Source organism: Platichthys flesus, chromosome 8 (genome assembly GCF_949316205.1).
Source record: "Platichthys flesus chromosome 8, fPlaFle2.1, whole genome shotgun sequence".
Classification (NCBI taxonomy): Eukaryota; Metazoa; Chordata; class Actinopteri; order Pleuronectiformes; family Pleuronectidae; genus Platichthys; species Platichthys flesus.
Window position 1 is genome coordinate 7,783,398 of NC_084952.1, and position 25,157 is coordinate 7,808,554.

Sequence of the window (25,157 nt, forward strand, 5' to 3'; positions counted from 1 at the left end):
ACATGAGATTGCTTTGAACGAGGATGAAAAGATGACAACAACTATAAAGGTTATCAAAGATAACAGCGTGCTTGTGTGGGTGTGTTTGCGTGTGTGCGTGCTTGGGTGTGATTGTGGGTAATCTCGACCGTGTTGTGTTCACATACTCACCAGCATCATTATTGTGGACACCAAATTATTTTTCTCATTTTCCCTGCACTCTCCCTCCTTTCGTAATAGCCTATCTATGATTCAACAGGTCATTCCCATGGACCCTAATCCCCTCATATCTAATTTATATAGTCTCTCTTCCTTTATCAGACTTGGTCATTACACCCACCAGTTCCCCCCCTCATTGAGTTGTTCCAACACCAGCTGGGTGCCGTAGTGGAGCTTTGAATGCTTAAGCAGAGGCAACCTTCCTCTCTACACGTATAAATATTTCAGGGACAGACGGGCTGAATAAATTGACAGTAAAATTGACATAAAATCTGGCTTTTAATTTCAAGAGAAAGAGGAGGACGGAGCTGTAGGGGAGACCATGGAGCGCCGCACGGAGAGAGGAAAGGTCACGACTCCCGTGTCAAAGCAGTAATGAAATTCACTCAGCCTCCGATGTATGAAAAAGAAAAAAAATCTCCCCATCTCTTTATGTCTCTCTATTTTATTTTATATTTATATTTTATCTCATACTACATTTTCTGTTGCTGTACAGCAAGGAATAAAAATCCACATGAGAAAATCTAAAAGATTTAAAGATCTTACAGTGACCGGAGGAAACGTGTATGGTTTGAAAGGAGGCGGTAACATGGTGGCAGGTTTAAGGGCTTTAGTGTAGCACATGGGTTAGAGCACATGTTGCATTCAGGGCGTGTCCCAGACCACTGGTACCAGTTTGAAGTTGGAAGTTGGGTTTGTTCTTCCAGACTTATCCTTCTAGCAAAAGTTGGATTGCACACCAGGTAAGAAGAGACAACACTTGTCTGCAGAAGAAACAGATCTGTTCACACTTTTGCAGGAACAGGCAGAATCTGCGTTTGTGTGCACCTGCCGATGCTGGCACGTATCTCTAGGTGTTGCTTTGATTATTTTACATCCAGCAAATTTTTGGAGAGTGAAGACATTCAGTTGGTTGAATAATGAATAAGTGTCACCGTGTGAAATGAACCTGTCTCAATTCCATGTGATCTCGTGCAATTCTAGTCTCGCATAGAGCCGGTCCTTCATGGCACCGTGTCAGGCTGCACCTGTTGTTGGTCTGCTCTGGAAATGCTCTGGCTTGATTTTATTTCTTTAAACCAAATCACAATAATTCCGGGGCAATGCTAAAACCCGGGATGCAGCAGCGGTGGCGAGACAAAAACCTGTTTTCAGGGAACTGTGAATATGTGGAGGAAATCGCTGTCATTAAAATTCCCGGCCACAAAGCAGTTTGAAAAGGATTTTGAAAATGGTAACTTTACAAGAAAATTGTTTCCCTTTTCTTTTCTGCATTTTCAATTTTGTTTTTTGCTGCAGGTATTCAGAGTGACTGGCATCTTAACACCGTACGACACTGGATTTATTCAGGGTTGACTAAAGGACGTATCTCTTTCATTTATAACACTCTATTAGTACATACACAGACCCCATTTCAAATAGAGAAAATAGAATAAAGGCCGCTCTCAATCATATTTAGTTGCAGAGTTTGGAAAAAGGCTTCTTATAAATCATAAACTCACAGACCTCAACTGTATATATCAAACTTACTCAAAACAAAACTGCATTTTATGACATAACAAATTCTCCAAAATGTAACATCTGCGGCTTGAATCGTCTCGTATTTTATACGAGTGTCAGTCATTTTTGGGAGATGTAGAAGAAACTCTTTGTTTTAAGATTGACTGCTCTTCTTATGGTGCCGAATGATGATTCCAGGCAGAATTCGAAAACAGAGGCACCTCTCAGCATGCACTGTTTCTGAAAACGATGTCGATGGTTTGGTAGAAACCACCACACACGTTCCATTCACCAGCTGAATCGCTCCTAATGGAGATCTTTTTTTCTGAGGAGCTCTCTGTTGCCGGGGTAAACAGGGCAGGCCATGTTATTCTAAAGGCTCGGAAGGCATTCAATGAAACTAGAAAGATGTCATAACCGCTTCTTATTATTTTATTCCCTTATTAACTTTGAAGTTGACTATGTTCAAATATTATTTTATATTGAAAATGTAAGACCCATGGGAACCATGTGTGAGTGGTTTACACTACAGATGAACTGTGCAGGTATCTGCTCTGTGTTGCCCCTCTGTACTTAGACCCCAGGTCTACATGCTGGTGAGTGAGACCTATGCTCAGCAAACAGGTTCTCATTTTACATGAGCTGAGTAGAGTAACCACATTCCTCTGTGCTCCTTGTTCCATTTTTAGTTAAGTTTCCAATTGAATTTTAATGCATAAATGCTTTTCTTTGTCTTCCCCCAGAGCAATTTATAATCGGTAAGCAAAGGCAGTTTGACTCTCTTGTTGAAAGACACTTCAGCCGCAACCATTACTGCTGTAATGCAATTGAATCAACTGCAGTCAGAGGCCACAGTCTTGGCGGCGCACCGTTGGTCGGTTTGTCCACCAGTTTGATCCCAAGTGAAATATCTTGTATCAGATATGGAGGGCCTTCACATTTGGCGCAGACATTCATGATTTCCACATGTGGAATTGATATATATTTGTGTTGTGATCTCCTGACCTTTGATTCCGTTAGGTTAACCAGCTAAGTTTTCATTGATTGTGAGCTAATAGAAACATTGTCATTTGCAAACCCATCCTTAAACTGAGGCGGTGTTGTGTATTTACTCACTGTGGGGTTGTACAATTATATTTATGGATTATTTATGTCCTTAAACCTTACTGAAAAGGAAAAGAGAGCTCAGTCACTAACAGTGATCTGTACCTTTAAGCAGACTGTGTTGAGCTTCTTTTGACACCCCCCCCCCCCTCGTGCCCTCCTTCTCTTCACTACACCCTCCCTTTCTATCTCATCACACTCCTCCCCCTCCCCCCCCTCCCTCTCCCATCCACCTCCACACCAGCACACATCCCAAATTCCTGGAGCTGGATGCTCCACTAATTCGCTCTGACAGGCCCAGTGTCAGTGCCGTGGCCCGACTCAGGACGCTGTCAGCCTCTTTCCTGCTCGCCCTGCGGACCTCCCTCTGCCTCTCTCACCACACACTAGAGAGTGCTCCTGTCCTCCTCTTAAGCCTTGCCTCCTCTCACTTGTTCTGCTTTTTCACTGATTTTGCTATTGTTAAAATGTTTTAAACAACGCGGGAATCTAACAGAGAAATGTAGATGCATTATAAAAGAAATACACATGTAGATGCACTGATTCAAAGACTAGTTATATTGTTTTGCCATCGACTATCTCTCTTTCCTTCTCTCTCTCTCTCTCTCTCTCTCTCCTCCCTACCTCCATTCCTTCATCCCCACTCTCATCCCGCGCTCACTCTCAGCATGATGGGTTGTGTCCAGTCAGTGGGCAGCCTTGGTGTAATTTGGCCCAGAGGGGCTGTTGGCAGTAGGTGTGGGGATAAAGGGAGCAGGGATGGTGGGGTTTGGAGGAAAGCAGGCTTAGTGTGGGGCCTTGGATGGAGGGGCCAGCAAGCACATAGGAGAAGCATTAAATAAACATTAATGGAACTAGGTTACAGGAGATTTATTAAGGAGGCTTTTTGGGCCCCCACTGTAGGGTTTTATGCTGCACTTTAATAACTCTCCCATGCACACAGGTAAACAAAGCAGGTAATTTATTGCCGTCCTCATAGGTGACCATTGTGAAAACTGTATCAACGTGGCTATAAATGGGTTTTCCCCTCCTTCTCTGGATTTTATTTTGAAAATTGAACAAAAGTCTGGCTCCAAAAAAGCCCTTTTACATCTAGGGTAAGTCTGACTTGGATACGATTTTGATGTCACTTTGTGGTGTTAAAAAGGAGCGCCCTTAATCGCAGCTTACTGATGTTAAACGTACCCTTTCTGGCATGTCAACCACACAGATAAAAAGTGACTGATTAAACACAGTAATGAGAACACTGTGGCAGGACAAAGAACTAATAGCAGACGTTTTACAAGGACATGGTGGGTTTTGGCAACTCCGGGGGATTTGAGAGAGAGAATTATAAAAACATGAACTAGCAGAGCGCTGCCATTGACATCTGACACTGTCTTTGTAAATCAATGCTTTCAGACCTGACGCTGTCGGAAACCGGAGCTTTCTGTGATATTCTTCGTGCCACGCTGCTATTCCACAAGCTGCCTTTTTGAATTCGCAATAGTGTATATCTCCAGTTGTGCCAGCTTCGGTTATTAAAATAGCTATTCCAAAATTTTCAGAAAGCTGAGGCGCACAGCTCGACGAAGGCCTTTACTTTCAAAACTCAGAATTCTAATCTGACCATTAGCGGGAGCTTAATCATCGCCCCACATTCATCTTTTGTACCTTCCACTTTTGTAACTCTAAGCTCTCCAGCCCCGGAGCAATTCTCCTGCTCCATGCTGGTGAGGTTCAGTGCACAGGAAGTGCAGACACTCGTCCTCCTCTGAGAACAGAACTAAGAGAGGAGAGCCGGGACTGACAAACAGAGTCGGGGCAACCAAAGGCTGCGCGATGCTTTACCTTGAGACCCATCGCCTCTGCTCCCTGCTCTACTTCAAGCCCAAGTGACGTGAATACCAGACACGGCTCAGACAGAGTACTTCTGAAAGTTCACTCTGAGCAGAAGAGAAAGACGGGAGTTCTTCTCTGAGTGAGGGAAGTTAATGGAGAGAATATCTAGGGGAAACGTAGAAAGAGAATCATAAAGGGAATGGGTTTGAGTAAGACACTGTTGGACAGGAAGAAAAGGAAATGGAACAAGACTTATCTTTGGAGAGGGAGAGTCAGTCAAGGCTAGAAAGGCAGAAAAAAGAAGAGTCAAAAGTTACAGGTTGTGGTTGTGTTGCAGTATATATCAATACATCTACGAGTGTGTGAGCATGTGTGTGTGTGTGTGTGTGTGTGTGCCTGTTCACTCTGTATCTCTGTGTGTGGGGAGTGTTAGTGTTTGTGTGTGTGCCTGTTCACTCTATATCTGTGTGTGTGTTTGTGTGTGTGTGTGTGTGTGTGTGTGTGTGTTTGATGGGGCCTCAACCATACCGGTTGTGTTGCTGCAGGATAGTGTGCATCAGGCTCCATCAATGTGACACGTCTTTGATGTGGAAATACAAGGCGCAAAAGCCCAGCCAGCCTCGGCCCGGTCCCCAGCGGGACGCTTCTACAGTCGCGCACGTGCCTGCGTGTGTGTGTGTGTGAGTGCACGTGAGGGAGAGAAATGGAGAAAGTGAAACACGGAGAGCCACGAGCCACGACGAGCACCAACAGGAACCAGCGCTTTAATGTTTTCTGGACTATCACTCTGCCGGGGAGACTTTGACCGAAACGCTTCCTGAGCTAAAGGCAGCGTGGACTCCGCTGAGGCCCAGAATCAATCATCTATGTAAATGCTGTTAGAACACATTACCGCACCGCTGAGGAATAATATCAACGTGGCTTTTGCTCCTAATTGACACCTTGATCGTATTGTAATCTGCTGCTGCAGCATGTTTTCAGTTTAACATGCTAAATATTTAGGATTGTCATGATTTTTAACCAATTTTCCAATCATTCCTTTTAGACATTGTGGAAAGGGTCCAGTTAAATGAAGCTCAGAGTAACAATCATAACAGACTTCATTTGAATTGTTTTGATTAATTATTAAGATTCTGTTTCACTTATAAATGACACCAGACCATGAAGCATTGCTCAGGACAGATTTGTCCTAGAATTTGTCAGGGGATTATTTCAAGTCTTTACTAAAGAAACACAACTCCTATCCAGTCCATCTCTGTCAGGAGTTTGGATGTTGGAAAAGACTTCTTACTTTGGCAAAGTTGTACTTTTACATCTATCTGTTGAGCCCCTGAGTTTACTCTCACAAGTGAATTTGGAAGGGGGAGGACAAAAGAAGAGATAAAGGCAGTCTGACAGAAGCACAGAGGATAAATCAGGTCTGGGCAGACAGGGAGAGCGAGAGGGAGACGAGGAAGAGGAAAGACAGAAGGACGAGTCCATCCATCGGCCCCGTGTGTGGGCTTACTCCCAACGTGGGCTGTGCCATCACTGCTGTCTTTTACTTAACACTAGCTTGTACTACCACTAGATTATATTCCCCTCTCTGCTGCTCCACTGCATTTCTACAATACACAATAAAATATGAGCATATTTAAGTGCACATGTACATTTACTTCACAGGCTGATTTGAATATTGTATTTATATCCACACGGAAGAACATAGCATGGCAGAGTACCCAGAACGAACCCTGGACCTCGACACAGAAGCTCACCGAGACAAAAGAACAAGTAGATGAATAAAGGGTATTATAGAAAAACCTGCAGCTTCCACATCCCGATGGCAGATTGCTCACAAACGGCAAAATCTTTACAACTGTTCAACTCTGACAATCACAGGCCACATGCTGTAGCACCGGCCTGTATATGTTGCCAAGGCGACTGCACATGAGCCCTAATTGCCTCTAACTGTTCCCATGACACGGAGAACAAGAAGCCGCTGCCTGTAGCACAAAGAAGCAAAGTACAGTGTCAATTGTTCCTTCATGTGTTGTTCGACAATACAGAATTCACTGGATTTAAATTGAAAGGCTTTCAGAACAACGGCGATAGAGATGGAAGCACAAAAGAACACGTCCTTGTTTTTATTATCATGCATTTACCTTCGAGCTTTACAGCCACGCTAAACACTTTGCTCAACAGCCTTTTACACTTAGACAAGTGTTTCACTGTAATTATACAATTTGACAACACAAAACTGAAGCGTTGTTGATTAAATGGAGAGTTTTAATTCTGATTGCATTAGAGATTGATAAAAAAAGGTAAAGATATTATGTATCTGCATTTCTGAAAGGAGACGGTTGATCAGAGAGGTTTTACACAAACCCGCAGCCTAGTCAAACTCCATTGTACGACAATCAAACAACTCTGACGTAGTTTTAATGCAACTGTAAAGAAATAAGGACGCGCTGCCTTTTGTTTTTCTGGTTTTAGTTAGCCTTCAGCTTGTTTTCAACACGTCTGATCATCTGACTGTTGGTGTTTGTTGTTCAGTTAGAGCTATTTTTAGAGATATCGCCACGGTGTTATCATATCTATTAGAAAAATAAAGCTTTACCCGAAAAACAATTTCTCATTAACAGTAATGAGCGTTGAGCCATTGTCGATATTATAGCTTCTTCGAGAAGGAAGATGGAAATGATTGAAGACACAGCAGGGGCCGGACGCCATTGCCGTTGCATTGAAACTATTATGCAGTTTCCGCCGCAGGTAGTTATTTAGGCCCTGTGCTCCTCTTCGTTCTCAAGCATGTGCATGCATGTATATACACGCTGGTGTCTGCGTGGGCCGTGAGAAGTCGTGTCCTCCACATACCAGGCGGAGCGCGTGAGTCTTGGAGTGTCCAAGAGCAGTCTCCATGAGGTCAGTGGCTGCTGTGATAATGCTTAACTGATGCCGGCTGTCAATAGCCATTCACCGGGAGAAAAGTGCTCCGCCTGTTCAGTAAATTACATAGTGCGACGTGAGCTGTGAGGTTCAAAACAACCTGACCCCACTGTTGTTGGAAGAAACAATAGAACAATGACTGCAATCAGCTTCTCCAGCAACCATCTGTGTCACGCTGCTGACTGCAAAACACCTTTCCATTACTCCAGGGCTGCACCTATTAGCTCCCCGTGCTATCGGCTCCAGAGAGAGATGAAGAGGGGTTATTGTAATGGCACATTAGATTGTCTCTGACCCTTCTTCATCCAGCTCTTTGTTTTGCTGACCTTGACTTTGAATGCTGTACAGGCTCTGAAATGATCATTTGTCTGGGTGTCTTTTTATTTTCCACAGATGAACATAGTGGTGAGCTGTCATCACAGAGCTGCTAACAGAAGCTCTTATAGATATTTTTTCTCTTATGTATAAGACCTGATTTCAGCCTCTCTCCCATGTTTTTCCTTGACTCTGTTCTTCTCACGGCTTCTGCAAGCATGCCCGGGAGCAGTATGAGAAACTTTCCACCATGCACAAGAACATGCAGAAGCTCTACGAGAGCATCGGCAACTACTTTGCCTTTGACCCTCACTCCGTCAGCCTGGAAGATTTCTTCGGAGAACTGGCCAACTTCCGCCTGCTCTACATGGTGAGTACGAGTGGTTTGCATTGTACACGAAGAGTCCCAGGTTTTCTGTTTCTTCAAAGGAGACACACACACACACACACACAGAGATCAACAGAAGCCACCGCCCACACGTGCACTTGCTTTCACACACACTTTCTGTCACAGAAAAAGGCGTCATTGAAAGTAGAGCAGAATGTATGTGTTACATATTGTCATCACACACTTTCATTAGGTGCCTGACAGATGGTGAAAATATGTAAACAGTGGAGTGGGTTAATGTTGTATGAAAGTGGTATTACACTTGGTTCTAAGCTTCCATGAACTTGGGGGTTTCATAGGTTGCAGAGTCCAAAAAAAAATACTGGACCCTTCACCTCCCACAATGCAATGCAATATCATATTCATAAACCCTCCTTGTGTGATTTCTCCTTCTTTAATGCTCACTCCGTTCCTCACTCAGGCTCTGTCTGATTAATATAATGTTTCCCCGTGCTTCAAAGTAACACAGACATTACTGATGGTTCATTTCTCAGATTCAGACCAGATTTCCTCCAGCGTCACAGAGAACATTGTACAACTCTGGTCCATCTGAGAAACTGGAGTCTAGTTCTGAGCGGGGATTTCACTCGACTCGTCTAAAAATACCAGAAAGTTTGAGCTTTGAGAAAGTAAACCGTGTTTTTTCTGACCGTGTATTGTGGTCTTTAAATTCCCTTGGTTAGCCCTGACATCCTTTTGTCTTTTTTTTTTCTTTTAAGTTTTTTTTTACACCGATCTCTGCAAGAATTTCACTCGGCTCACCTGCTGCGCAACTTGCCTCCATATGTTATATCTTTTAGTAGGTCACAAAGCCACTGTGTCTGCCAGAGAGGTTTTTCATTTCAGGATCACTGACATAACCTCTGTTCTTTACAGAAGACTTTCTCTATTTCTGCTTTTCTTCATTCCGTCTCATTCTGTGCGGTTATGAATATCGGTCTTTTGAAATATTTTTCTGTAAAAAAAGATTCAAAGAGGAATTTCCTTTTTCTTCTTTTTTTATTTAAGATCATTTTATTCCACAACACACTGGCTATTTATTTATTATTTAAACAAAACACAAACAGCTTCCTGAATATTCTATTAATGCCGATCAAATTTCATTTTTGATCGCATTTGTCTGAGTTGCTCAAACTTGAAACATACTTTATAACTTCTAACATGTAAAACTTCCAACTGATTAAGAAACGTCCAACACTGATTTAGGTGCTCGGAAGAAAAAAAGATGCTTAAGAAGTTATAAAACAGATTAGAACAACGTGTTTGAAGGAGGGGATGCTGAAAAATGAGATAATGTTTAATTCTACAGTCTTACTGATTAAAGAGGTTTGGGCAAGCTGCTTAACCTTTTAACCAAACTTTCATTAGCTCAAAGCTGCTGCTCGTGCACATGCGTGTGCACGTGCTGTCACCACAGGGCATTGTGGGATTTTGTCAGCTCTAGTACATGAAACTGTATTTTACTTTACAGAAGTTAGTTTACATTTATTTGTAGTACGGCTGACAAAACATTTCTTTACAATTTATAAAATTGTATACATATCAACCTTAAACTTTATGACACAGTTTAAAATATTGGTTAATAAAGACTTACATTTTGGGGGGGGGCATGTCTTCAGTACCCGTAGAAAGGCGAAACACAAGTGAGAAGTTAAACATTAAAACACTTTGGATAAAAGTAAAGTTCAAAATTCCTCCTGCTACTTCTTGGTGGCACATGAATTGTGTTTTTTAAGAACAGTGACAAAAGCACATTGGGCAAAACAGAGGTGATATCAACAGCGAGCTAAAAAGCACATCAGCTCAAAACAAGGCCCAGTTTCCCTTTTCCTTATTAGACAAGTCTGTTAAACATTTATTCAAGTGTCTTTGCTCCTCTGCCGTTACCCATCCTGACTGGCAGCCCCCAGAACTCCCAGTTTCAGGCTGATAACACGGAGTCCAGAAGGGCTACTCTCTGGGTTCACATTTCATTAGCGTGAACGGCAAAGTCCCCTTGTCTGACTCCGTCTCCTGTCTTTGCTCTGATCCCCATCTGAAACCAACTTCTCATTCCCTCTGATCAAAGAGCACCAGCACACAACACAATGCTCCCTCAAGGATTCCACAGATGCATATCTCTAAAAGAGGCATCCACCCAAGAAAATAAATTATTCTCTCAAGCAAATAGCTGCGTATGAATATTTTATCACTGATTTAAACTTTCTTGCTCTGGATGAGTGGAGGAAAGTGTGTGGGATAAGGTGTTGTGGTGTGGTTGAGATGGGGGATGGGGGGGGGGGGGTGTTGGTGGTTCTAAGTTAATGTATTCATATAAAAACAATCCTTTAATCACCACACTCTTCAGATATTATTTATAGTTTTTGGCTCTTCAGCTCTGCTGACAGAAAGGCTAATCCCATCTGCTTGCAGAGCACGAGGAATCAATGGCTGCTTTTATTTTCTTACCCTGAAAAAAACAACTGAGCTAGCTTCTTTCCAGCTCCACGAAAACCTCCTCCCCAGCTTTCTGCTGTCACTGAGCGGCTTTCGGAGAGATGTCTGCGAGGTATTTATCTGTGACAAAGTCGGCCGACATCAACCATCACTGATTTGTTCCAAGAGGCAAATCAAATGAACACGATGACTTCATGTCCCTTAATAATTTCAAATGAGCCCACAGTTTAACTTCTTGATATGCTTAGTCTGCTCAGGACTTTTAATTCAATATTGAGACATTGAGTTGTTCGACTCACATGAAACATCTCCACCAGCTTCCATCCACGTCGCGTCGCCCTGTGCGATGCATTCACGGCACAAAGCAGCTGCAGTATTAAAGAATTCCAATGCAACACAGTCACCCTAAATTGCTTTTGCTAAAAAGCTGGGGCTTAATGCAGCCGGCCGACATGAGGCATTTGAGTAAACGCACTGACGGACAGTCCTCACAGAACTGAATGTAACTGATAAGGGAATCCATTAACTCTATTTTACTTCTGTTTCATTCTCTTTCTCCCCCTCACTCCCGTCCTATTCTCTTCTTTTTCTTTTTTTTCCCTGTGGCCAATAAAGTATTATTTGATTTCAGCACATGGAGTCAGTATTCGGCGAGTCCAACAATTTGTTAATTTAATGCTGCTGCCATATTCTGAAATAGAGTCTGAGTGAAATGCAATCGCAGGGTCTGTATGTGTAATCCTGACCAGGAGCACGGGGGATTAGGATTTTCCCATTAATGAGTTATCAAAGCGCAGCAGATGGGCCGGGATGAGCTAACACTCCTCCTTGTTGATTTAGAGACGTTATTAAAAGACCAAAAGACACGGAGCAGGTTCTAAAAGTAGCAAGATAAGGCATCTAAGAGTTTCAGCTGATGATCAGTGTACGTGCGGGTGTCCGCCATTTATTTTTCTAATCTTGCTAATTCCCTCACAATAAGACAAATGGTGCTGAGCCTCCTGAAGATGATGCTCTTGTCTCCTTAACTAACCCTGTCATCACAGGGTCATTACAATTGTCTCACCAGATTTTGAAGGTCGCTCATCAATATGGGAATCTATCAATACTGCAGAGCAGAAGTCGCACAATCTGTAACTTGTAACTTCTTGAAGCCCCCCCCCCCCCCCCCCCCCCGACATTCTGGCACACAGTGTAACAGATGGCTAATAAACACATTTGCTTCTAAGAGCCGCGGCGCTGTAGTGTTTGTAAAATTGAAATGAGATATAGCGGTGACACTCTCTGCGTGAGATCACTGGTGCAACCGCGCAGTTAGAAATACTCCCTGCTCCCTCGGCCCATTGGAAAGCTCGAATGCAGGGGAGGGTCTGCCATGCTGTGGGAGATGTATTGTGTAGTGCAGGGTCAAGGAAGAACAGCAAACACATTTCATGAATTATTGAAAGAACAGACCTGGAGGAGAAAATGCTGCCTGGCCCTTGTTGGTAGATTAGACCTTTGGGCTGCAGAGCATTCTGTTGACTCAGGCCAGGTACAGATGGAGGAGTACTTATAATCTCCATCTTCTACGCAGCGGAGGCCTCGAGTGGGACATACACTCCCTTTGTCGCATGGCCTCCATGCGCCTGAAAGCACGAATGGGCTCCTTCACAGAATGGGTTTGTGTTGTTGACGAAGCCACCTGGTAAAAAGGTGTTATTATGCAAAAACCACACATTTGGTTTTGGTCTCTTTGAGAATCGCACGCTGAATTTACATAGCTCCCTGAGCAACGTGCATATCGGCACCGCATCTTTCCTGCTCTGCAACAAAGGGGCTCAGGGCACAGAGGCAGTCAGGTACACACCACCTTGACACTAGGATGTGTTTTATTAAAGGGTTATTAGCCAGAGAGGAAACTGTCCATCCATTGGAGTGAACCCTTTAACCTCCTATGCTACATTCATTATTTGTCTTTCTATTCCTTATTGCCTTCAAATTAATTGCACTATGTTGAATGTTCTCTAATTTCTAAACCCACATGAATGTCTTTATCTGCCTTACATTAAGATGGGTTTTTTGAACACAAACAATTCATTATATTTCCTGTGCAGTATTTTAATTTGTATATAATTCAATTCCAGGTTCGTCCTTGACCAATGTGTCAGAGCAATTAAATGTGTATTATAGACTTTAACATTGTTTACCATTCACCATTGGAAAATCAAGGTTTTTCTATATAATCTCTAAATAGGTGGCTCAGTAATTTGTAGGGAGGGAGCAACACAATCATGGGAAGGACAAAAATAACTTGTTACTATGGTCACAAATCAAACTGTGAATATTTACCTCTATACTTTACTTGAGTAGATGACAGCAGCCAAGACAAAATCAGATGTGTCTCAACGTGTTGGGATTTAATCGTAAATATTTGAGACTATTTAAGAGAAACCACATCCAGTAAAATAATGAGGTTTGAAACTGGGATCTATTATGTTCACCTACAATGTGCAGATGTACAAAGAAAATGAAACCTGCTCAAATCAGTTGTCGCCATCGGCAAACCAGGGGTCATCAAGAGAAAAATTAGAGATCAGTAAAGGCCTAGTTGCTGCTTTGTTAGTGCTGCTGTTTGATAATGAGCAACATAATTATGTTGCATAATCATGTTTACAGTCAAAATGTGTTGTTTGTTCAAAGTAAGTTTTGCCGGCAGGATTTTATTTGTAATCTGCATAATTTATCTTCCAGTTTGTGCCGTCGATGTTGAGCAATGCAGTGATATCACGTCTAAAATGGATTGAACGCTGTCAGAGGGGAGACATTTGTTTGATTCATGCTGCCAGCGCTGCCCATCACGTCAACAAATCGCCCGAGTTAACTCTTTCATTACTGAACATCTAGCGCAGCTCTCCTCCGTTACAGTCAAAACTGCAGCAGGGTGCACATTGTCACTATCCATGATGTATATATATATATATATATATATATATATATATATATATATATATATATATATACAACTTTGATAGATGAATTGATTTTTGAGTGTTTCCACAGACTTGTAGCAGCTGACAAAGGAAATATCTCCTCTTATGTTTTCATAATGCACGTAACATCAAAACACACTCTTCCTAAGTAGTTTTCTCTCCCTACCATGTTTCTGTCTTTCGCCCTCACTTGACTTCTCCATTACCCCCCCCATTCGGCTCCATCTCCTACTCTCATTGCCCTTGTCATGCAACAAAGAGACAGTGACAATGAGGCCTTCTGTCCTTGGACATGGAGCAAAGCTCTTCTATTGACTGGCATGATGAGCTGCTCTTTCCTTGTTCCTTCCCCACAATCCCCGTAATCCTTCAGTCTTAGCTGCCAACATGACACACACATCAGGACCACAGGGGCATTTGATGGGGGGGCCTACTGTCACCACTTATTATATCAGCGCACAGATGGGGCCGTGCCTTCACTTACTGACACACACAAACACACACACACACACAGGCACATATGCATGCATAAGAGCAGACGCACAAAGATGCCCGTGGACTCCAGCATAGGCGGCGCAGGCTCATATGCATGTGTACACACGGAGTGTGACCTCTCACACAGTCTTACACTAACACCTATGATGGCTCCTGTCAAGGGCTGCACCACAGGCCCGGAATGAGAACACATTTTGTTTTCTCCAAAGGTCACGGTTGAATTTTCCTCTCTGCTGGCACAAGAACAAACTGACACGTTTGTAAAGGCTGTATCTGTGCCGTTGATTATCTCCCTCTTTCGGACTCCTCCCTGACATTTCAGCCGGTCACGAAGGAGGAGGAGGAGGATGATATCACTTTCTCCCTCCTCAGAGACAGTTTTCTTTTTTCATGCTGTGACTCCTATATTATCAGGGAATTATACGTGTGTGTGTGTATATATATATTGTTTATTCCAGCAGCGATCAAACCCCCTCTCTGAATTAGAATTTGCTGATGGCATCGTTTCTGAATACAACAATACAGTAGCAGACACTAAAAAGCAGGCAAATTTAGATTTTTATCTGTCGTCTGTGGCTGTGAACATGTCTGTGTGTGTGTGTGTGTGCCTCATCAGGAAGCAGTGAAGGAGAACCACAAGAAGAGGGAGATGGAGGAGAAGATCAAGAGAGCCAAGCTGGCGAAGGAGAAAGCGGAGCGCGAGAAGCAGGAGCGCCAGCAGAAGAAGAAGCAGCTGATTGACATGAACAAAGGTATGCCACTTCTGCCTGCGCCACCACAGAGACAGAGACGGGGAGGCAGGTGGGGAGTAAGGAGGAGGAGAACAGGAAGATGGAAGAGGGGGTTTCAATTGTGCTTCACACAGATATGAACTCAGAGGGAAGCGGATAATGCAGTGGGGGGGAGTTGGGTTTTCTCAGCTGTGAGGGGATCTTATATTTACCTCCGACACAATGCTTCCAAACAACAGGCAGATTATGCTACTTTTAGCTTGTTTGTTCCACGGTGGATTTGCACACATGGACAGAAACATTCTCTTCCTACAGTTTGTACATGGCTTCCATAACACTTAACCTTCCTTTAAACAATAGTAGCCGATGGTACAACTCAGCAGCGGCACCAGGTATTGGAATGTAGAGATGAATAAATGCAAATGCTCGGTTTGAGCTCTCGTAGAAGTGGCAGGATCACACAATGTAGGTCACACGCGGAGACAGGAAGCTGAGTTCTACTTTTACACCACAGTCTTGCCGTTATTTCTTTCTCTCTGGTCATTTGCGAGTAATGCAAGACAATAATGATCATTCCTTCGTCTAAGAAGTTTGCCGGCTATATTTAATTGTAGTGAATCACTGGAATTGCTCTTTTGTCCTGCGGCGATACCAGTAAACTGTTTATTGATCAGTGTAAGTTGCAGTTGTCCAGACATGAAAAACTAGAGCAACAGAGCCGGGTGCATGTGTCTAGTTATGCCAATGACATTGAGAAGGAATTTCGAGCCTGAAGGGGCTTTGCAAGCAGTCGTTGTGGTCTGGTGTCCATTTCTTTGACAAACACACTGGGATTTTCACAATTCACCAGCTTCTAAATGTCAGCACCAGCCAAGGACCTCTCTGTAGCTCAGCCACATTGGGAAATGTGACAAGACAGTGCTCAGTATGCCACAAACTCTCCAAGATAATTGATGCATGCTACATTTTTTTTTTCTTTCCTTTTCTTCCCTGAGCAGTGACCTCTTTGAAAGCTTCACTTTTAATAATCCAACATTGCTGAGCCGAAGGAGGCTGTCTAACCCGCTCTCTCATTCTGGCTAACCAGATGGAGAAGGGTAGAGAAGTAGGTATGATATAAAATATTTCTGCCAGTGCAGATTTTGATCTCAGTTTCTGAATGCCATAATATGACTTGTCTGAATAAAACATGAGGGGGACATGGGCAGCGTTGCCTGCAGCTTTAGAGATAGTGGGGATTGTCCTCCGACCGAGCATTAGCTTGTTGGACTGTCGCGATCACAATGACCTTGCCAGTTGTGATATACACACTTGATGTACTAAACCCAGGATGCTTCTTACCTGTCGAGGTTCTTTTTCTGCATGGGCAAAACATTTTCATTGAATAATTCCTTCTTTTTTTGGTGTGTGTGTCTCTCTGTGAAATGCAATCAGAGAAAGTGAAATCCAAAAAAGCTCTTTAAATGGATGCTGTGAATGGAGAGCTGAACTGGAGCCAGGAGGAGGTTGGAGGTTAGAGCAGTTTGCTGTTCGGCTCTTGTGTTCTCACTCGGTTTCTCTTTAAGTGGTCGGGTTGGAACACACTTAGCAGGATATTCAGTGTTTTGCTTTGTTGCACATCTTTATTATGCCTCCGCAGCAGCAGCCTCAACCCGTCGCCTGAGGAAATTTCTCAGTGATTTGACTTGTTGTAATTTCTTTAAATTTGGAGAAGCATTCACTTGGACTCAAGTGAAGGAGCTGAGTAGATCTTGGTGGGTCTAGGTCACTCATACGGCACGTATTTGGCTTAGCTGCAATAATTCATGAGCTAATAATTAGAAAATGCTTTATTCATTTTCTTAAAGTCCTTTAAAGTGTTAACTACAGAGAGTAGATTTCATCATTTGTATATTTTTATTAAGGATAGGCCGACATGGTTGTTTACTTCAATAAGTTGGTGGAGGGATACAACTGCAGGGTTCCTTTGTATCCGCTCCTCTCCAGGCAGCTTTGGCTTGAGAGTCTTGGCTCTTTTATCTGGTTCTTTACCACGGTTGTAGATGTGCTTCAGATATTTTGAGTAGTTAATTATTTGAAGGGACTTTGCTAATCTATATTTCATGCTGAGCTTCAACGTGTTCTCTCTGAAGGCTGGTAAAAGTAAGATATCTTACTGGACAGAGAGACTTGTCTAATTCCTCTCACCATTAATCAATGTCCATCCACCCTGTGCATTTTGGAGTGAATACGTAGGTGGGTTGGTTGGGGGGGGGGGGGGGGGTGTAATGAATTGCTGACCTAAATATTGTAATTTTTCTGTGTTTACAATTCCATTAGAGTGAACAGATGGAGATAGCATATGGTCATTGTTTTAAGAGAATTATGTACAGGTCACTATCTTATCTGTTTTATGGATTAACTGATTTAGTCATTTTATTGCTTAAAAGACTTTTAGATTGATCGGTTTAATGCAATTTCAAAAGGCTATTTTGGAGATGGGGTAGATTTTTTTCCCCGTCATTTCACAAATTGTGACCTAATCCTCTTCACTTGCAAATGATTAACAATGAAATGCATATTTAATGAGAGTTTAATTCATTTAGCTTTTTCCAGGATGGCACCACGGTTGGGGGAGGGAGGGGAAACAGACAAATGCTTTTAGGAAACTGAAAATAAAACCTCCCCCCCCCCCCCCCCCCCTTTTCCCAGTTGATAAAACCTGAGATTATGCCGCCTGACACTCCCACTTATTCAACAAGTGTGATTGATGGATGAGACAAGTGGAGAGCTAAACGTGTTTTCCTTGTGAAGTATTAGAAATCCTAATTGCTTATGAAATCATTACCGAGTCACCCAATTTGTTTTAATTTGCTCTAAGTGGATTTCCAAAGTCCCTTGAACTGACCAGATGTTCAACATTTACAAAATTGCTTTACTTCACTGGAAAAACCACAGTTGAACACAGTAGAATGAACCCAATCTAATGCAGGGGAAGAGATGGCTTTTCACAGCAGGATATTTTTTTTTTGTGTGTGTGGCCTATGAGGCAATGTCACGAGCAGCATGTCGAGTGTGTCAGAAGCTGGAGCGTTTGGACTTGTCCTTCTCCGGGGCATTTGTGCGGAGTACCAGGCCCCTGTGGCCGCCAACTCGGCTGGCATCACCAGGGTCAGTGCCCCCGTCCTGGGCAAGTGTCTGCACCCACATGTCAACTGTGTACCCCAGTCAAATCCACTAAGCTCTGAACAGAGCCGGAAAGCGCGCATGCTGCTTTGAGCCCGATCCAGCCTGGCACACGGCACACAGTAATAAACAAACAACCGGAAAACAAAAATAAACAGTTATGTGAACGTTTTATTTAGTCCAGACATTTCTCCCAGGTAGCACGGAGAATTAGTGAGCAACTTTGTGTTTTACGTGCTTTCCAGGCAACTTTTCCTCAGACCTACTTTATATAGTTTACTTTGACTGGTTTCTAGTAGCTGGTGGAGCAGTGCCCTTCCCCATTAGAGCCTCTGAAGAACATTTCTATTGCCTACCTGAGGAATATCAAGTGCAGAAGCATATTGGTTGTAGCCTGCGAGCTTTACAACACCTTTTTATGAGTGTACCAACAACCTGCTATCTCAGCTGACTATACCCATTAAATGTATTCCAACTGGACTCATGCAGGATAAAGACCTTTCTTAAGTAATCTTCTGCCCCAAAATAGAATTATCTGATGGAAAAACTAACTTTCTTTAAATCAATTACTACAATTGCTCTGGATAGTGTTATTAAAACCCCCAGAACACACACAGAGGCTCCACAGATGCTGTTTTTATGATTAAGTTTTACCTGTGAAAGTGATCGTTTTTTACGATGGGAATTAGAGCCCACTCACCCGCTCCCATCCGTTCTAACAACAGCTTGCAGACACAAGCAAAATTCAGACCCAAACAGTGTGTCGCTCTATTGGGATAATAAAGCAGATTTTTTTTACCAGCCTGTTTTGTTAATACAACTTTTGCTCGCACATTTTTTAACATCTAAAACATGGTTATCATTTATCAGTCAACAGCTGGAAGTTGTGTTAACCACATACTTCATCACTGGGGCTCAATATCGCAGACCTCATTAGTAGTCAACATGTTTTATTTCTGATTATTTTAAGCCACAGATATTTAACTAATTCATTACCCTGGTGGCAGCAGATAGTTTATCATTAAGATCAATCCTAGTTTGCTGCTTTTCAGAATATCTTCTCTTATTTTTGGTCCATTTTTTCATGTGTCCTCCCTCCCATTCGGCAAAGCCGGCAAAAATGAGGTCTCCGTGTCCCTGTGATTCTTTTCAGAGAACACTTGGCATTTTGACAATGATGGGCCTGCAGCTTCTATTTATGCATTCTCCTTGTCAACCTCTCACACTTGCAGGATGAACTAGTATATGTGGTCAATGAACAACAGTGTGCTTCTCTCGAAAGAGCTTTCCATTTGTTAAATCCAAACAACATTTCAGACCTCTTTTTCTTCTGCCTTTTGCATGTCTGCATGCTCATATGGATTGGATTTTAATGTGGATTTTGAGACAATATATCTCTAACATTTGTTATGTATTACACATTGATGATCTGCAAAAAATTAAGACAAAGGTTAATAGAGACAATTAAGATTTGTTCTAACTGATTCTTATGAGCTAACATATCCATCAGTGTGTTTTCTTTTTCCTGTGTTTACTCCCCTTAATGTATTTGTCCGTAAAAAGACAAAGTTGTGCAGGTATTTTCTATATTTTTATTTTGTCTACCAGAGCTAATTTTAAAAATCCAAGTATCTATTAGTGTGATATGCAAAAATAAATTGACATATTATTGTGCAGCTGTCTGACTGGTTGTGGCTGGCGGAGCCCTGTCAGGGATGACAGCGGCAGAGATTTGGATTGATGGCTCCGTGTGACACTGACAGCTGCTGGTAGGCCAGTGCATACCTGTGTTGCAGCAATGCCAGCCAGGTGATCATAGACAAGGGCTGACAGGCAGCACTGGGGTGGACAGGTTAGCTCTCTGAGTTAGCATAGTGTCTCCGCCGCACAGCAGACATGGCAAACAACGTTACCAGGAGAGATGGGGTGTAGAGAAGTGAAGGTCAGAAACCCGAATAGATGACAGATTTCGAAAAAGAAAATCTTGCTATTTCTCAGCTTAACGTGGGAAATGCAGCCGCCACTATGGATCTATAGATGACCTTCATGTTTGATAGGGAATATAACAGAAGGGGACAGACCTTTCCAGAATGTAATGATGACATATGGTACAATACTTCTGAATCTGCTGCCTGCTCCTTCCCTCAGGTGTCATTTCTTCATCACACTGCTGATTGCCTCCATGTCTGGTTATATATTTGTAGTTTCTGATGACTTGGGAAAATGAAGGATCCCTCACTGCATCTGCATATGGATGTCACAGCAGCATAATGCTAAAATGAGCATATTGCCTCTTTCTCCGACCTTGCATATGAGCTGTGTCGATCTGGAGTGCAGGAAGTGCAAGGCATGCTCTAAAAACTCCTGAGTATGGATTGGTGAATTCCATCACTACCTTGAAAGACAGGAACAAGGGCACCGGGATTATCTGGTGTCGTACATCCATTCTAATAAATAAGAGCAGGTTAGATTGTGCTCCATCGCCAGTCAAAATCAGAATCTGCCTCGGGCGATGATGGCAGCACAGAATAGGGCTGACTGCATCTCAGCTGAGGACTATAATAGCAAGCGGCACAAATAGACACATGCAGAAAAACAGAATTATGTGTAAACAAATGACATTCAAGGATTAAGTTCGTCTGACTGGAAGCAAAATTACATTTTGTCAGTGAAGGTGATACAATAAAATACTCACCCAGTACTTATCCTCTCACAATATAACATTTTCAAAGCACTTCTAGAAACAAATGTCAACATGAGGAAAACAACCCGGATTCCCTTAAATATGTTTTAATAAATACCACAGCTCAGTAGCAATTAAAGGCAACACCGGGGAAAAGTCTCTATCACGTTTAGCCTGACTCGTGCTTTTAATCGTTACGTTAAATGTTTGCTTGTCTTTACTTTGTTTTATTTCGTAGGTCCCTCTTTTGTATCAGGAGAAAGACAGAGACACACTAATGAGATTGCACCTTAAAGCTTTTAATCACTTTTATCTATTATTTTTTACTTAACTTAGTTAAAGCCGCAATCAAGGGAGCGAGACATGAATCAGATATCTATGCCTCTCCTGTTTTTTCTCTCTCATTCCCTGTGTGTCTCCGCGCACCTCTCTTCCTGTCTTCCACACACACACACACACACACTCACTTTGCTCATCCCGCCTTGTACTTTTCTCTCTCCCATTGCTTTGGTAAATGTTCTTCTTCTCCTTGGTGAAATCAACTCAGGCACAGTTGAATCTCATTAATTTGTGGGTGGTTCAAGTGTCTGATCAGTTCCCCTCCCAGATCTGGACCTCACCAGTCACTTTACAGTCAATCAAACCTAATTACCCTCACTACAAAGACAGTCAAATCCCATTGTCAAATCCATTTAGCTTCCCAAGGCAGCGCCGCCTCTCACTGATGCAAACAGCCCATGTGGGGTTTGGTTCAGATGTTATCTTGATCTGGATTCCAAAACTCTGCTTTCCAAATGTGCCAGTCATCTACAATGGGAATATATTCTGCACTGCATGGATGAATCCCAAAATGTGTATGGCATCTCAGTGTACGCACGCTTGCCAAAGCCTCTTTTAAATCCTCTCATTTTAATTACCTTATTCATTTCCAGTGTGACCCTGGTGTGAACAGTCACGTATGCTGAATGTCTGCATAGTTAAGGGGCCTTGCCATATAGATAAGCAATCGTGATCAGTCTGTGGTTTGGGCTTTGGCGTTAATACTTGAAGCCTGTTCTTGTCTGTCTGCCAGTGCAGCACAGTACAAGGTGTTATTAGTGTGTCAGAGATTTGAGTTTGACCCCAACTGCAATAAAAAGACACCAGTCACCAGCTTACTGCTCTTCATGGAGACCAGTTTAGGTCCTGCTACTTCACGTTTAACTTAAATGTTATGGTTTGACTTCCTGTTGCTCCCTAACATTAAAATCCATTTAGTATATGTAATGTAAAGACGTTCTAATGGAAAGCAAAACAAATTAAAACTTTTTGAGCATGTTAAAGCCCTCAAAAAGCCAATTCTAGTAAGCGGGAGAAAAATAATAATAATAATCATTTCAATTTCAATAGGGCCTCCCACCGATTTCGGTGCTCGGGCTCTAAATATACAGACTGTACAAAAATAAAAGTATATACGATTGGAAGGTTTCTGACTTCTTCTGATTCTCAGGTTTAGTATGGAAAAAGGCCCTGTGGCAAATTGCAATGCAACCTTGACTGATAGATGATTTGAAAGAGGCTTGAGTCACACACACGTGGAATTTTGCAGATTTCCTAAATGTCAAGGCAAAGGGGAGCACGTGATGAACGAGCCACTAGAGTCTATTAGATGAGTTCAAATAGAGTAACACAGGACCAACGCTGAATTCAAAACCAGAGCAACTGAGTTGAGGAAGCCGGTTATAAATACAGCTTTCTAGTTAATCGCCTGAAAGACCACTTCGGTCAGTTTGGAGTGACAGCTCTGTCAAGAGCAGACGCCATCGATAGGTGACGGTTCACAGGGAAAAAATGTATATGGGCCATAGTCTCCCATAACTCTAAATGTGGCAGTACCTAACCTATGGAAATAGGGGCAGTAGTGGTCCACTCTTGTGAGGACAGGCTCCCACAGCCCCGCTGGCACCCTGACATGTTGACCCCATGTGGCTCAGAGAAAGTGTGTCAACTCAACATCTGTCAGTGCTTGGTCGGAGCTCTCCCTTGTGTGTTAATGGTGTAACTGGGCAAACTAGCCCAAAGCAGTGGATAGATGGTGATAGCAATATTGTAATTGGAGGGGGGGGGGGGGGGGGGGGGGGCTGCAGGCAGTGGGAGTAAATGATAGAGGAGGAAGCACAGTGTGGTGACTGCTCTGTTGCCGGCGTCTCTCTCCCCGCTCCCCCCCCCCATCCCATCTCCCAACCTCCCCTCCCCACTGTTTCTCACTTGGGGCCTGGCAGCATCCATCCAGATGGAGGGTTTATTTTTGTTTTTGTTTGTTTACTTATTCATGCATCCAGCTATTCGGGGCATCGCAGGGGCTTTCGTTCCACCACAGAATGCAAATCGCCATGGCGGATAATCCACTTTCATCTCTCCCTTGTCGACATCCAACTTCTCTCCACGTCTCCTCCACTCTCGCAGTCAGGACGTCTCTCTTTCTTTTTGTTGTATGGGATCTGGCCTGCAGTGACCAGGCCAGCCTAGCTCCCACTCCATGCATGTCAAACACAGTGCACCTCTCGCCCGATTCCCACCCTCACAGCACTCTGCCCTTTTTCCAACCCCCCCCCTTGCAGTCTCCCACTGACCCTGGCGCCACACAGGGGCTCACAGCAAGATTTAAGTAGCAGCTACATTGCCATTCCCCCTGGAATGGAGGGTTGTGGGAGCATCCCTAATTGAGTTAGGGAGGACATGAGTGGGTTTGCTCATCAAGTTGATACAGTAAAACAATCCAGAATGATCAGGAGGCAGATCGGTCTTTTTTATTAGCCATCTTCCCTTTTCCATTCCCCTTTTCCTCCTCTCCTTTTCACTTAAGTGGACTACTAAACATCCACACACACACACACACACACACACACACACACACACACACACACACACACACACTACTGCAAATTAAAGACTCCGGCCTGTCTGAAAAGTTTCCCAGGTCATTGTGTCAGGGCATCTGTCAGGGCCGATGGGTCGGACTGCAAGGAGATGTGGATAGAGGAGAAAACTAAGGGGAGACATCTAACAGGTGCACGACTGCTGTCCCTTTGGGTGCTTGTGTTCTCTGTGGCAGTAATGGTCTCTGTCTGGGTCTGGGGGGGCGCGATTGCAACTGTAGGAAAGGAGGGAGCGAGGGATAAGGGTGACTCCGGTCAGAGCCAGGCAGCAGGAGGGGAGACAACAGAGCAGTAAGAGGAAGCTGAGTAATGCAGGTGGTGCTGTCTGTTCAGGTGGCCGAGCCCCTGAATGCAAGTGTGAAAGTAACAGGAAAGCAGGTGCACAGAAGTGAGGGTCAGCTGGAGAGATGAGATTAAAAGAAAGTGTAGTTGTCGCCCCTCCACCTGGCCATAAACCAGCACCTCCCCCCCCCTTCCACTGAGGCCTTTGTTTCACAGCTAATGGTCCAGGTTAATTGCACAGGTGACTTTCTGTGGGGGAACAGATGGGCTCAAATGTGTTCAAAAACAATCTGCAGCGAGCAAAAAAAAAAGGATGGAGTCATTCAGCCACTCTTCATCCTCCCTTTTCTGACTCATCTTATCCACTGGAGCCGTGGAGGGCGACTGGGGTGAGGTTAAACTCTTACTGTGTTGCCCCTTCGCAGTGGTTTCATTCCATCAAGCAAAAGGGCCTGTAAGCTCTCATTAGATGTCATTACAAGTGCAAATTAAACTCAGGGATTGGCTACTGGAAGGACAGCGGAGAGTGAATAATAGACATCTCTCCTATGCCTCATTTTCTAAAAAACTTTAATGTGGTTTGGGAGGAGAGTGCTGCGCTGATACAACGTCAGCTGTTGATGTGTTTGATTAAAATATGTGATTATCAGGAAGGTCATTATTTCCTATTGCTGTTACTTGTCTGTTACTTGTCTCTTCAGTTAGCGTGGCCCTGTTTTACTCGCCCGTATACCACACGGAAGCTTTTTTCAGAATTCATCCGAAAATTGAGTTGTCCATCGATCCACCGTTTGTTTTGTTGTTGTTTGTTTAGTCCCCCCCCCCCAAGTCCAAATGCACGAGATGACAGATAGCAAATTGAATTTATGAACAGCCTTTGTTGACACTGCTGCATAATTATAGGAATGCCATGGCTTTCTATTTGAGGGAGGCCTTCATTCAAATACATACAGGGTTCTCTGTTCGGGTGGTCGAGTATAAAGCTTTGTCACATTTCTGAGGACACAGCTGTTCTTTTACTTTGCAGTTATATACATATTTTGAATGCTGTAGATGACTAGTTTTAATTAGCAGAAATAAACAAATGCAATGTCATTGTCTGCGTTACGCAAGCTTATTTCTTTAGGTAGTGAGTGATGATTCAGAATTTCTATGGAAGCCCGAATGATGCATTGGTTTTCTGAAAGACTTGGCTCGGCCCCTTTGTCTCCTCTAACTGTTCTT

At 43.2% G+C, this 25,157-nt stretch overlaps 1 protein-coding gene across 4 annotated transcripts in view; it reads left to right on the plus strand.

The window, feature by feature from the left end:
- diaph2 (diaphanous-related formin 2) overlaps positions 1-25,157 on the plus strand; it is a 329,090-nt gene that overhangs the window by 260,312 nt on the left and 43,621 nt on the right. For all 4 annotated transcript variants that reach the window (XM_062393632.1, XM_062393635.1, XM_062393633.1 and 1 more), the window contains 2 exons: positions 8,069-8,233; positions 14,771-14,906. In XM_062393632.1, coding sequence (XP_062249616.1) covers positions 8,069-8,233; positions 14,771-14,906 — 301 coding nt within the window. The remainder of the gene's footprint in view (positions 1-8,068; positions 8,234-14,770; positions 14,907-25,157) is intronic.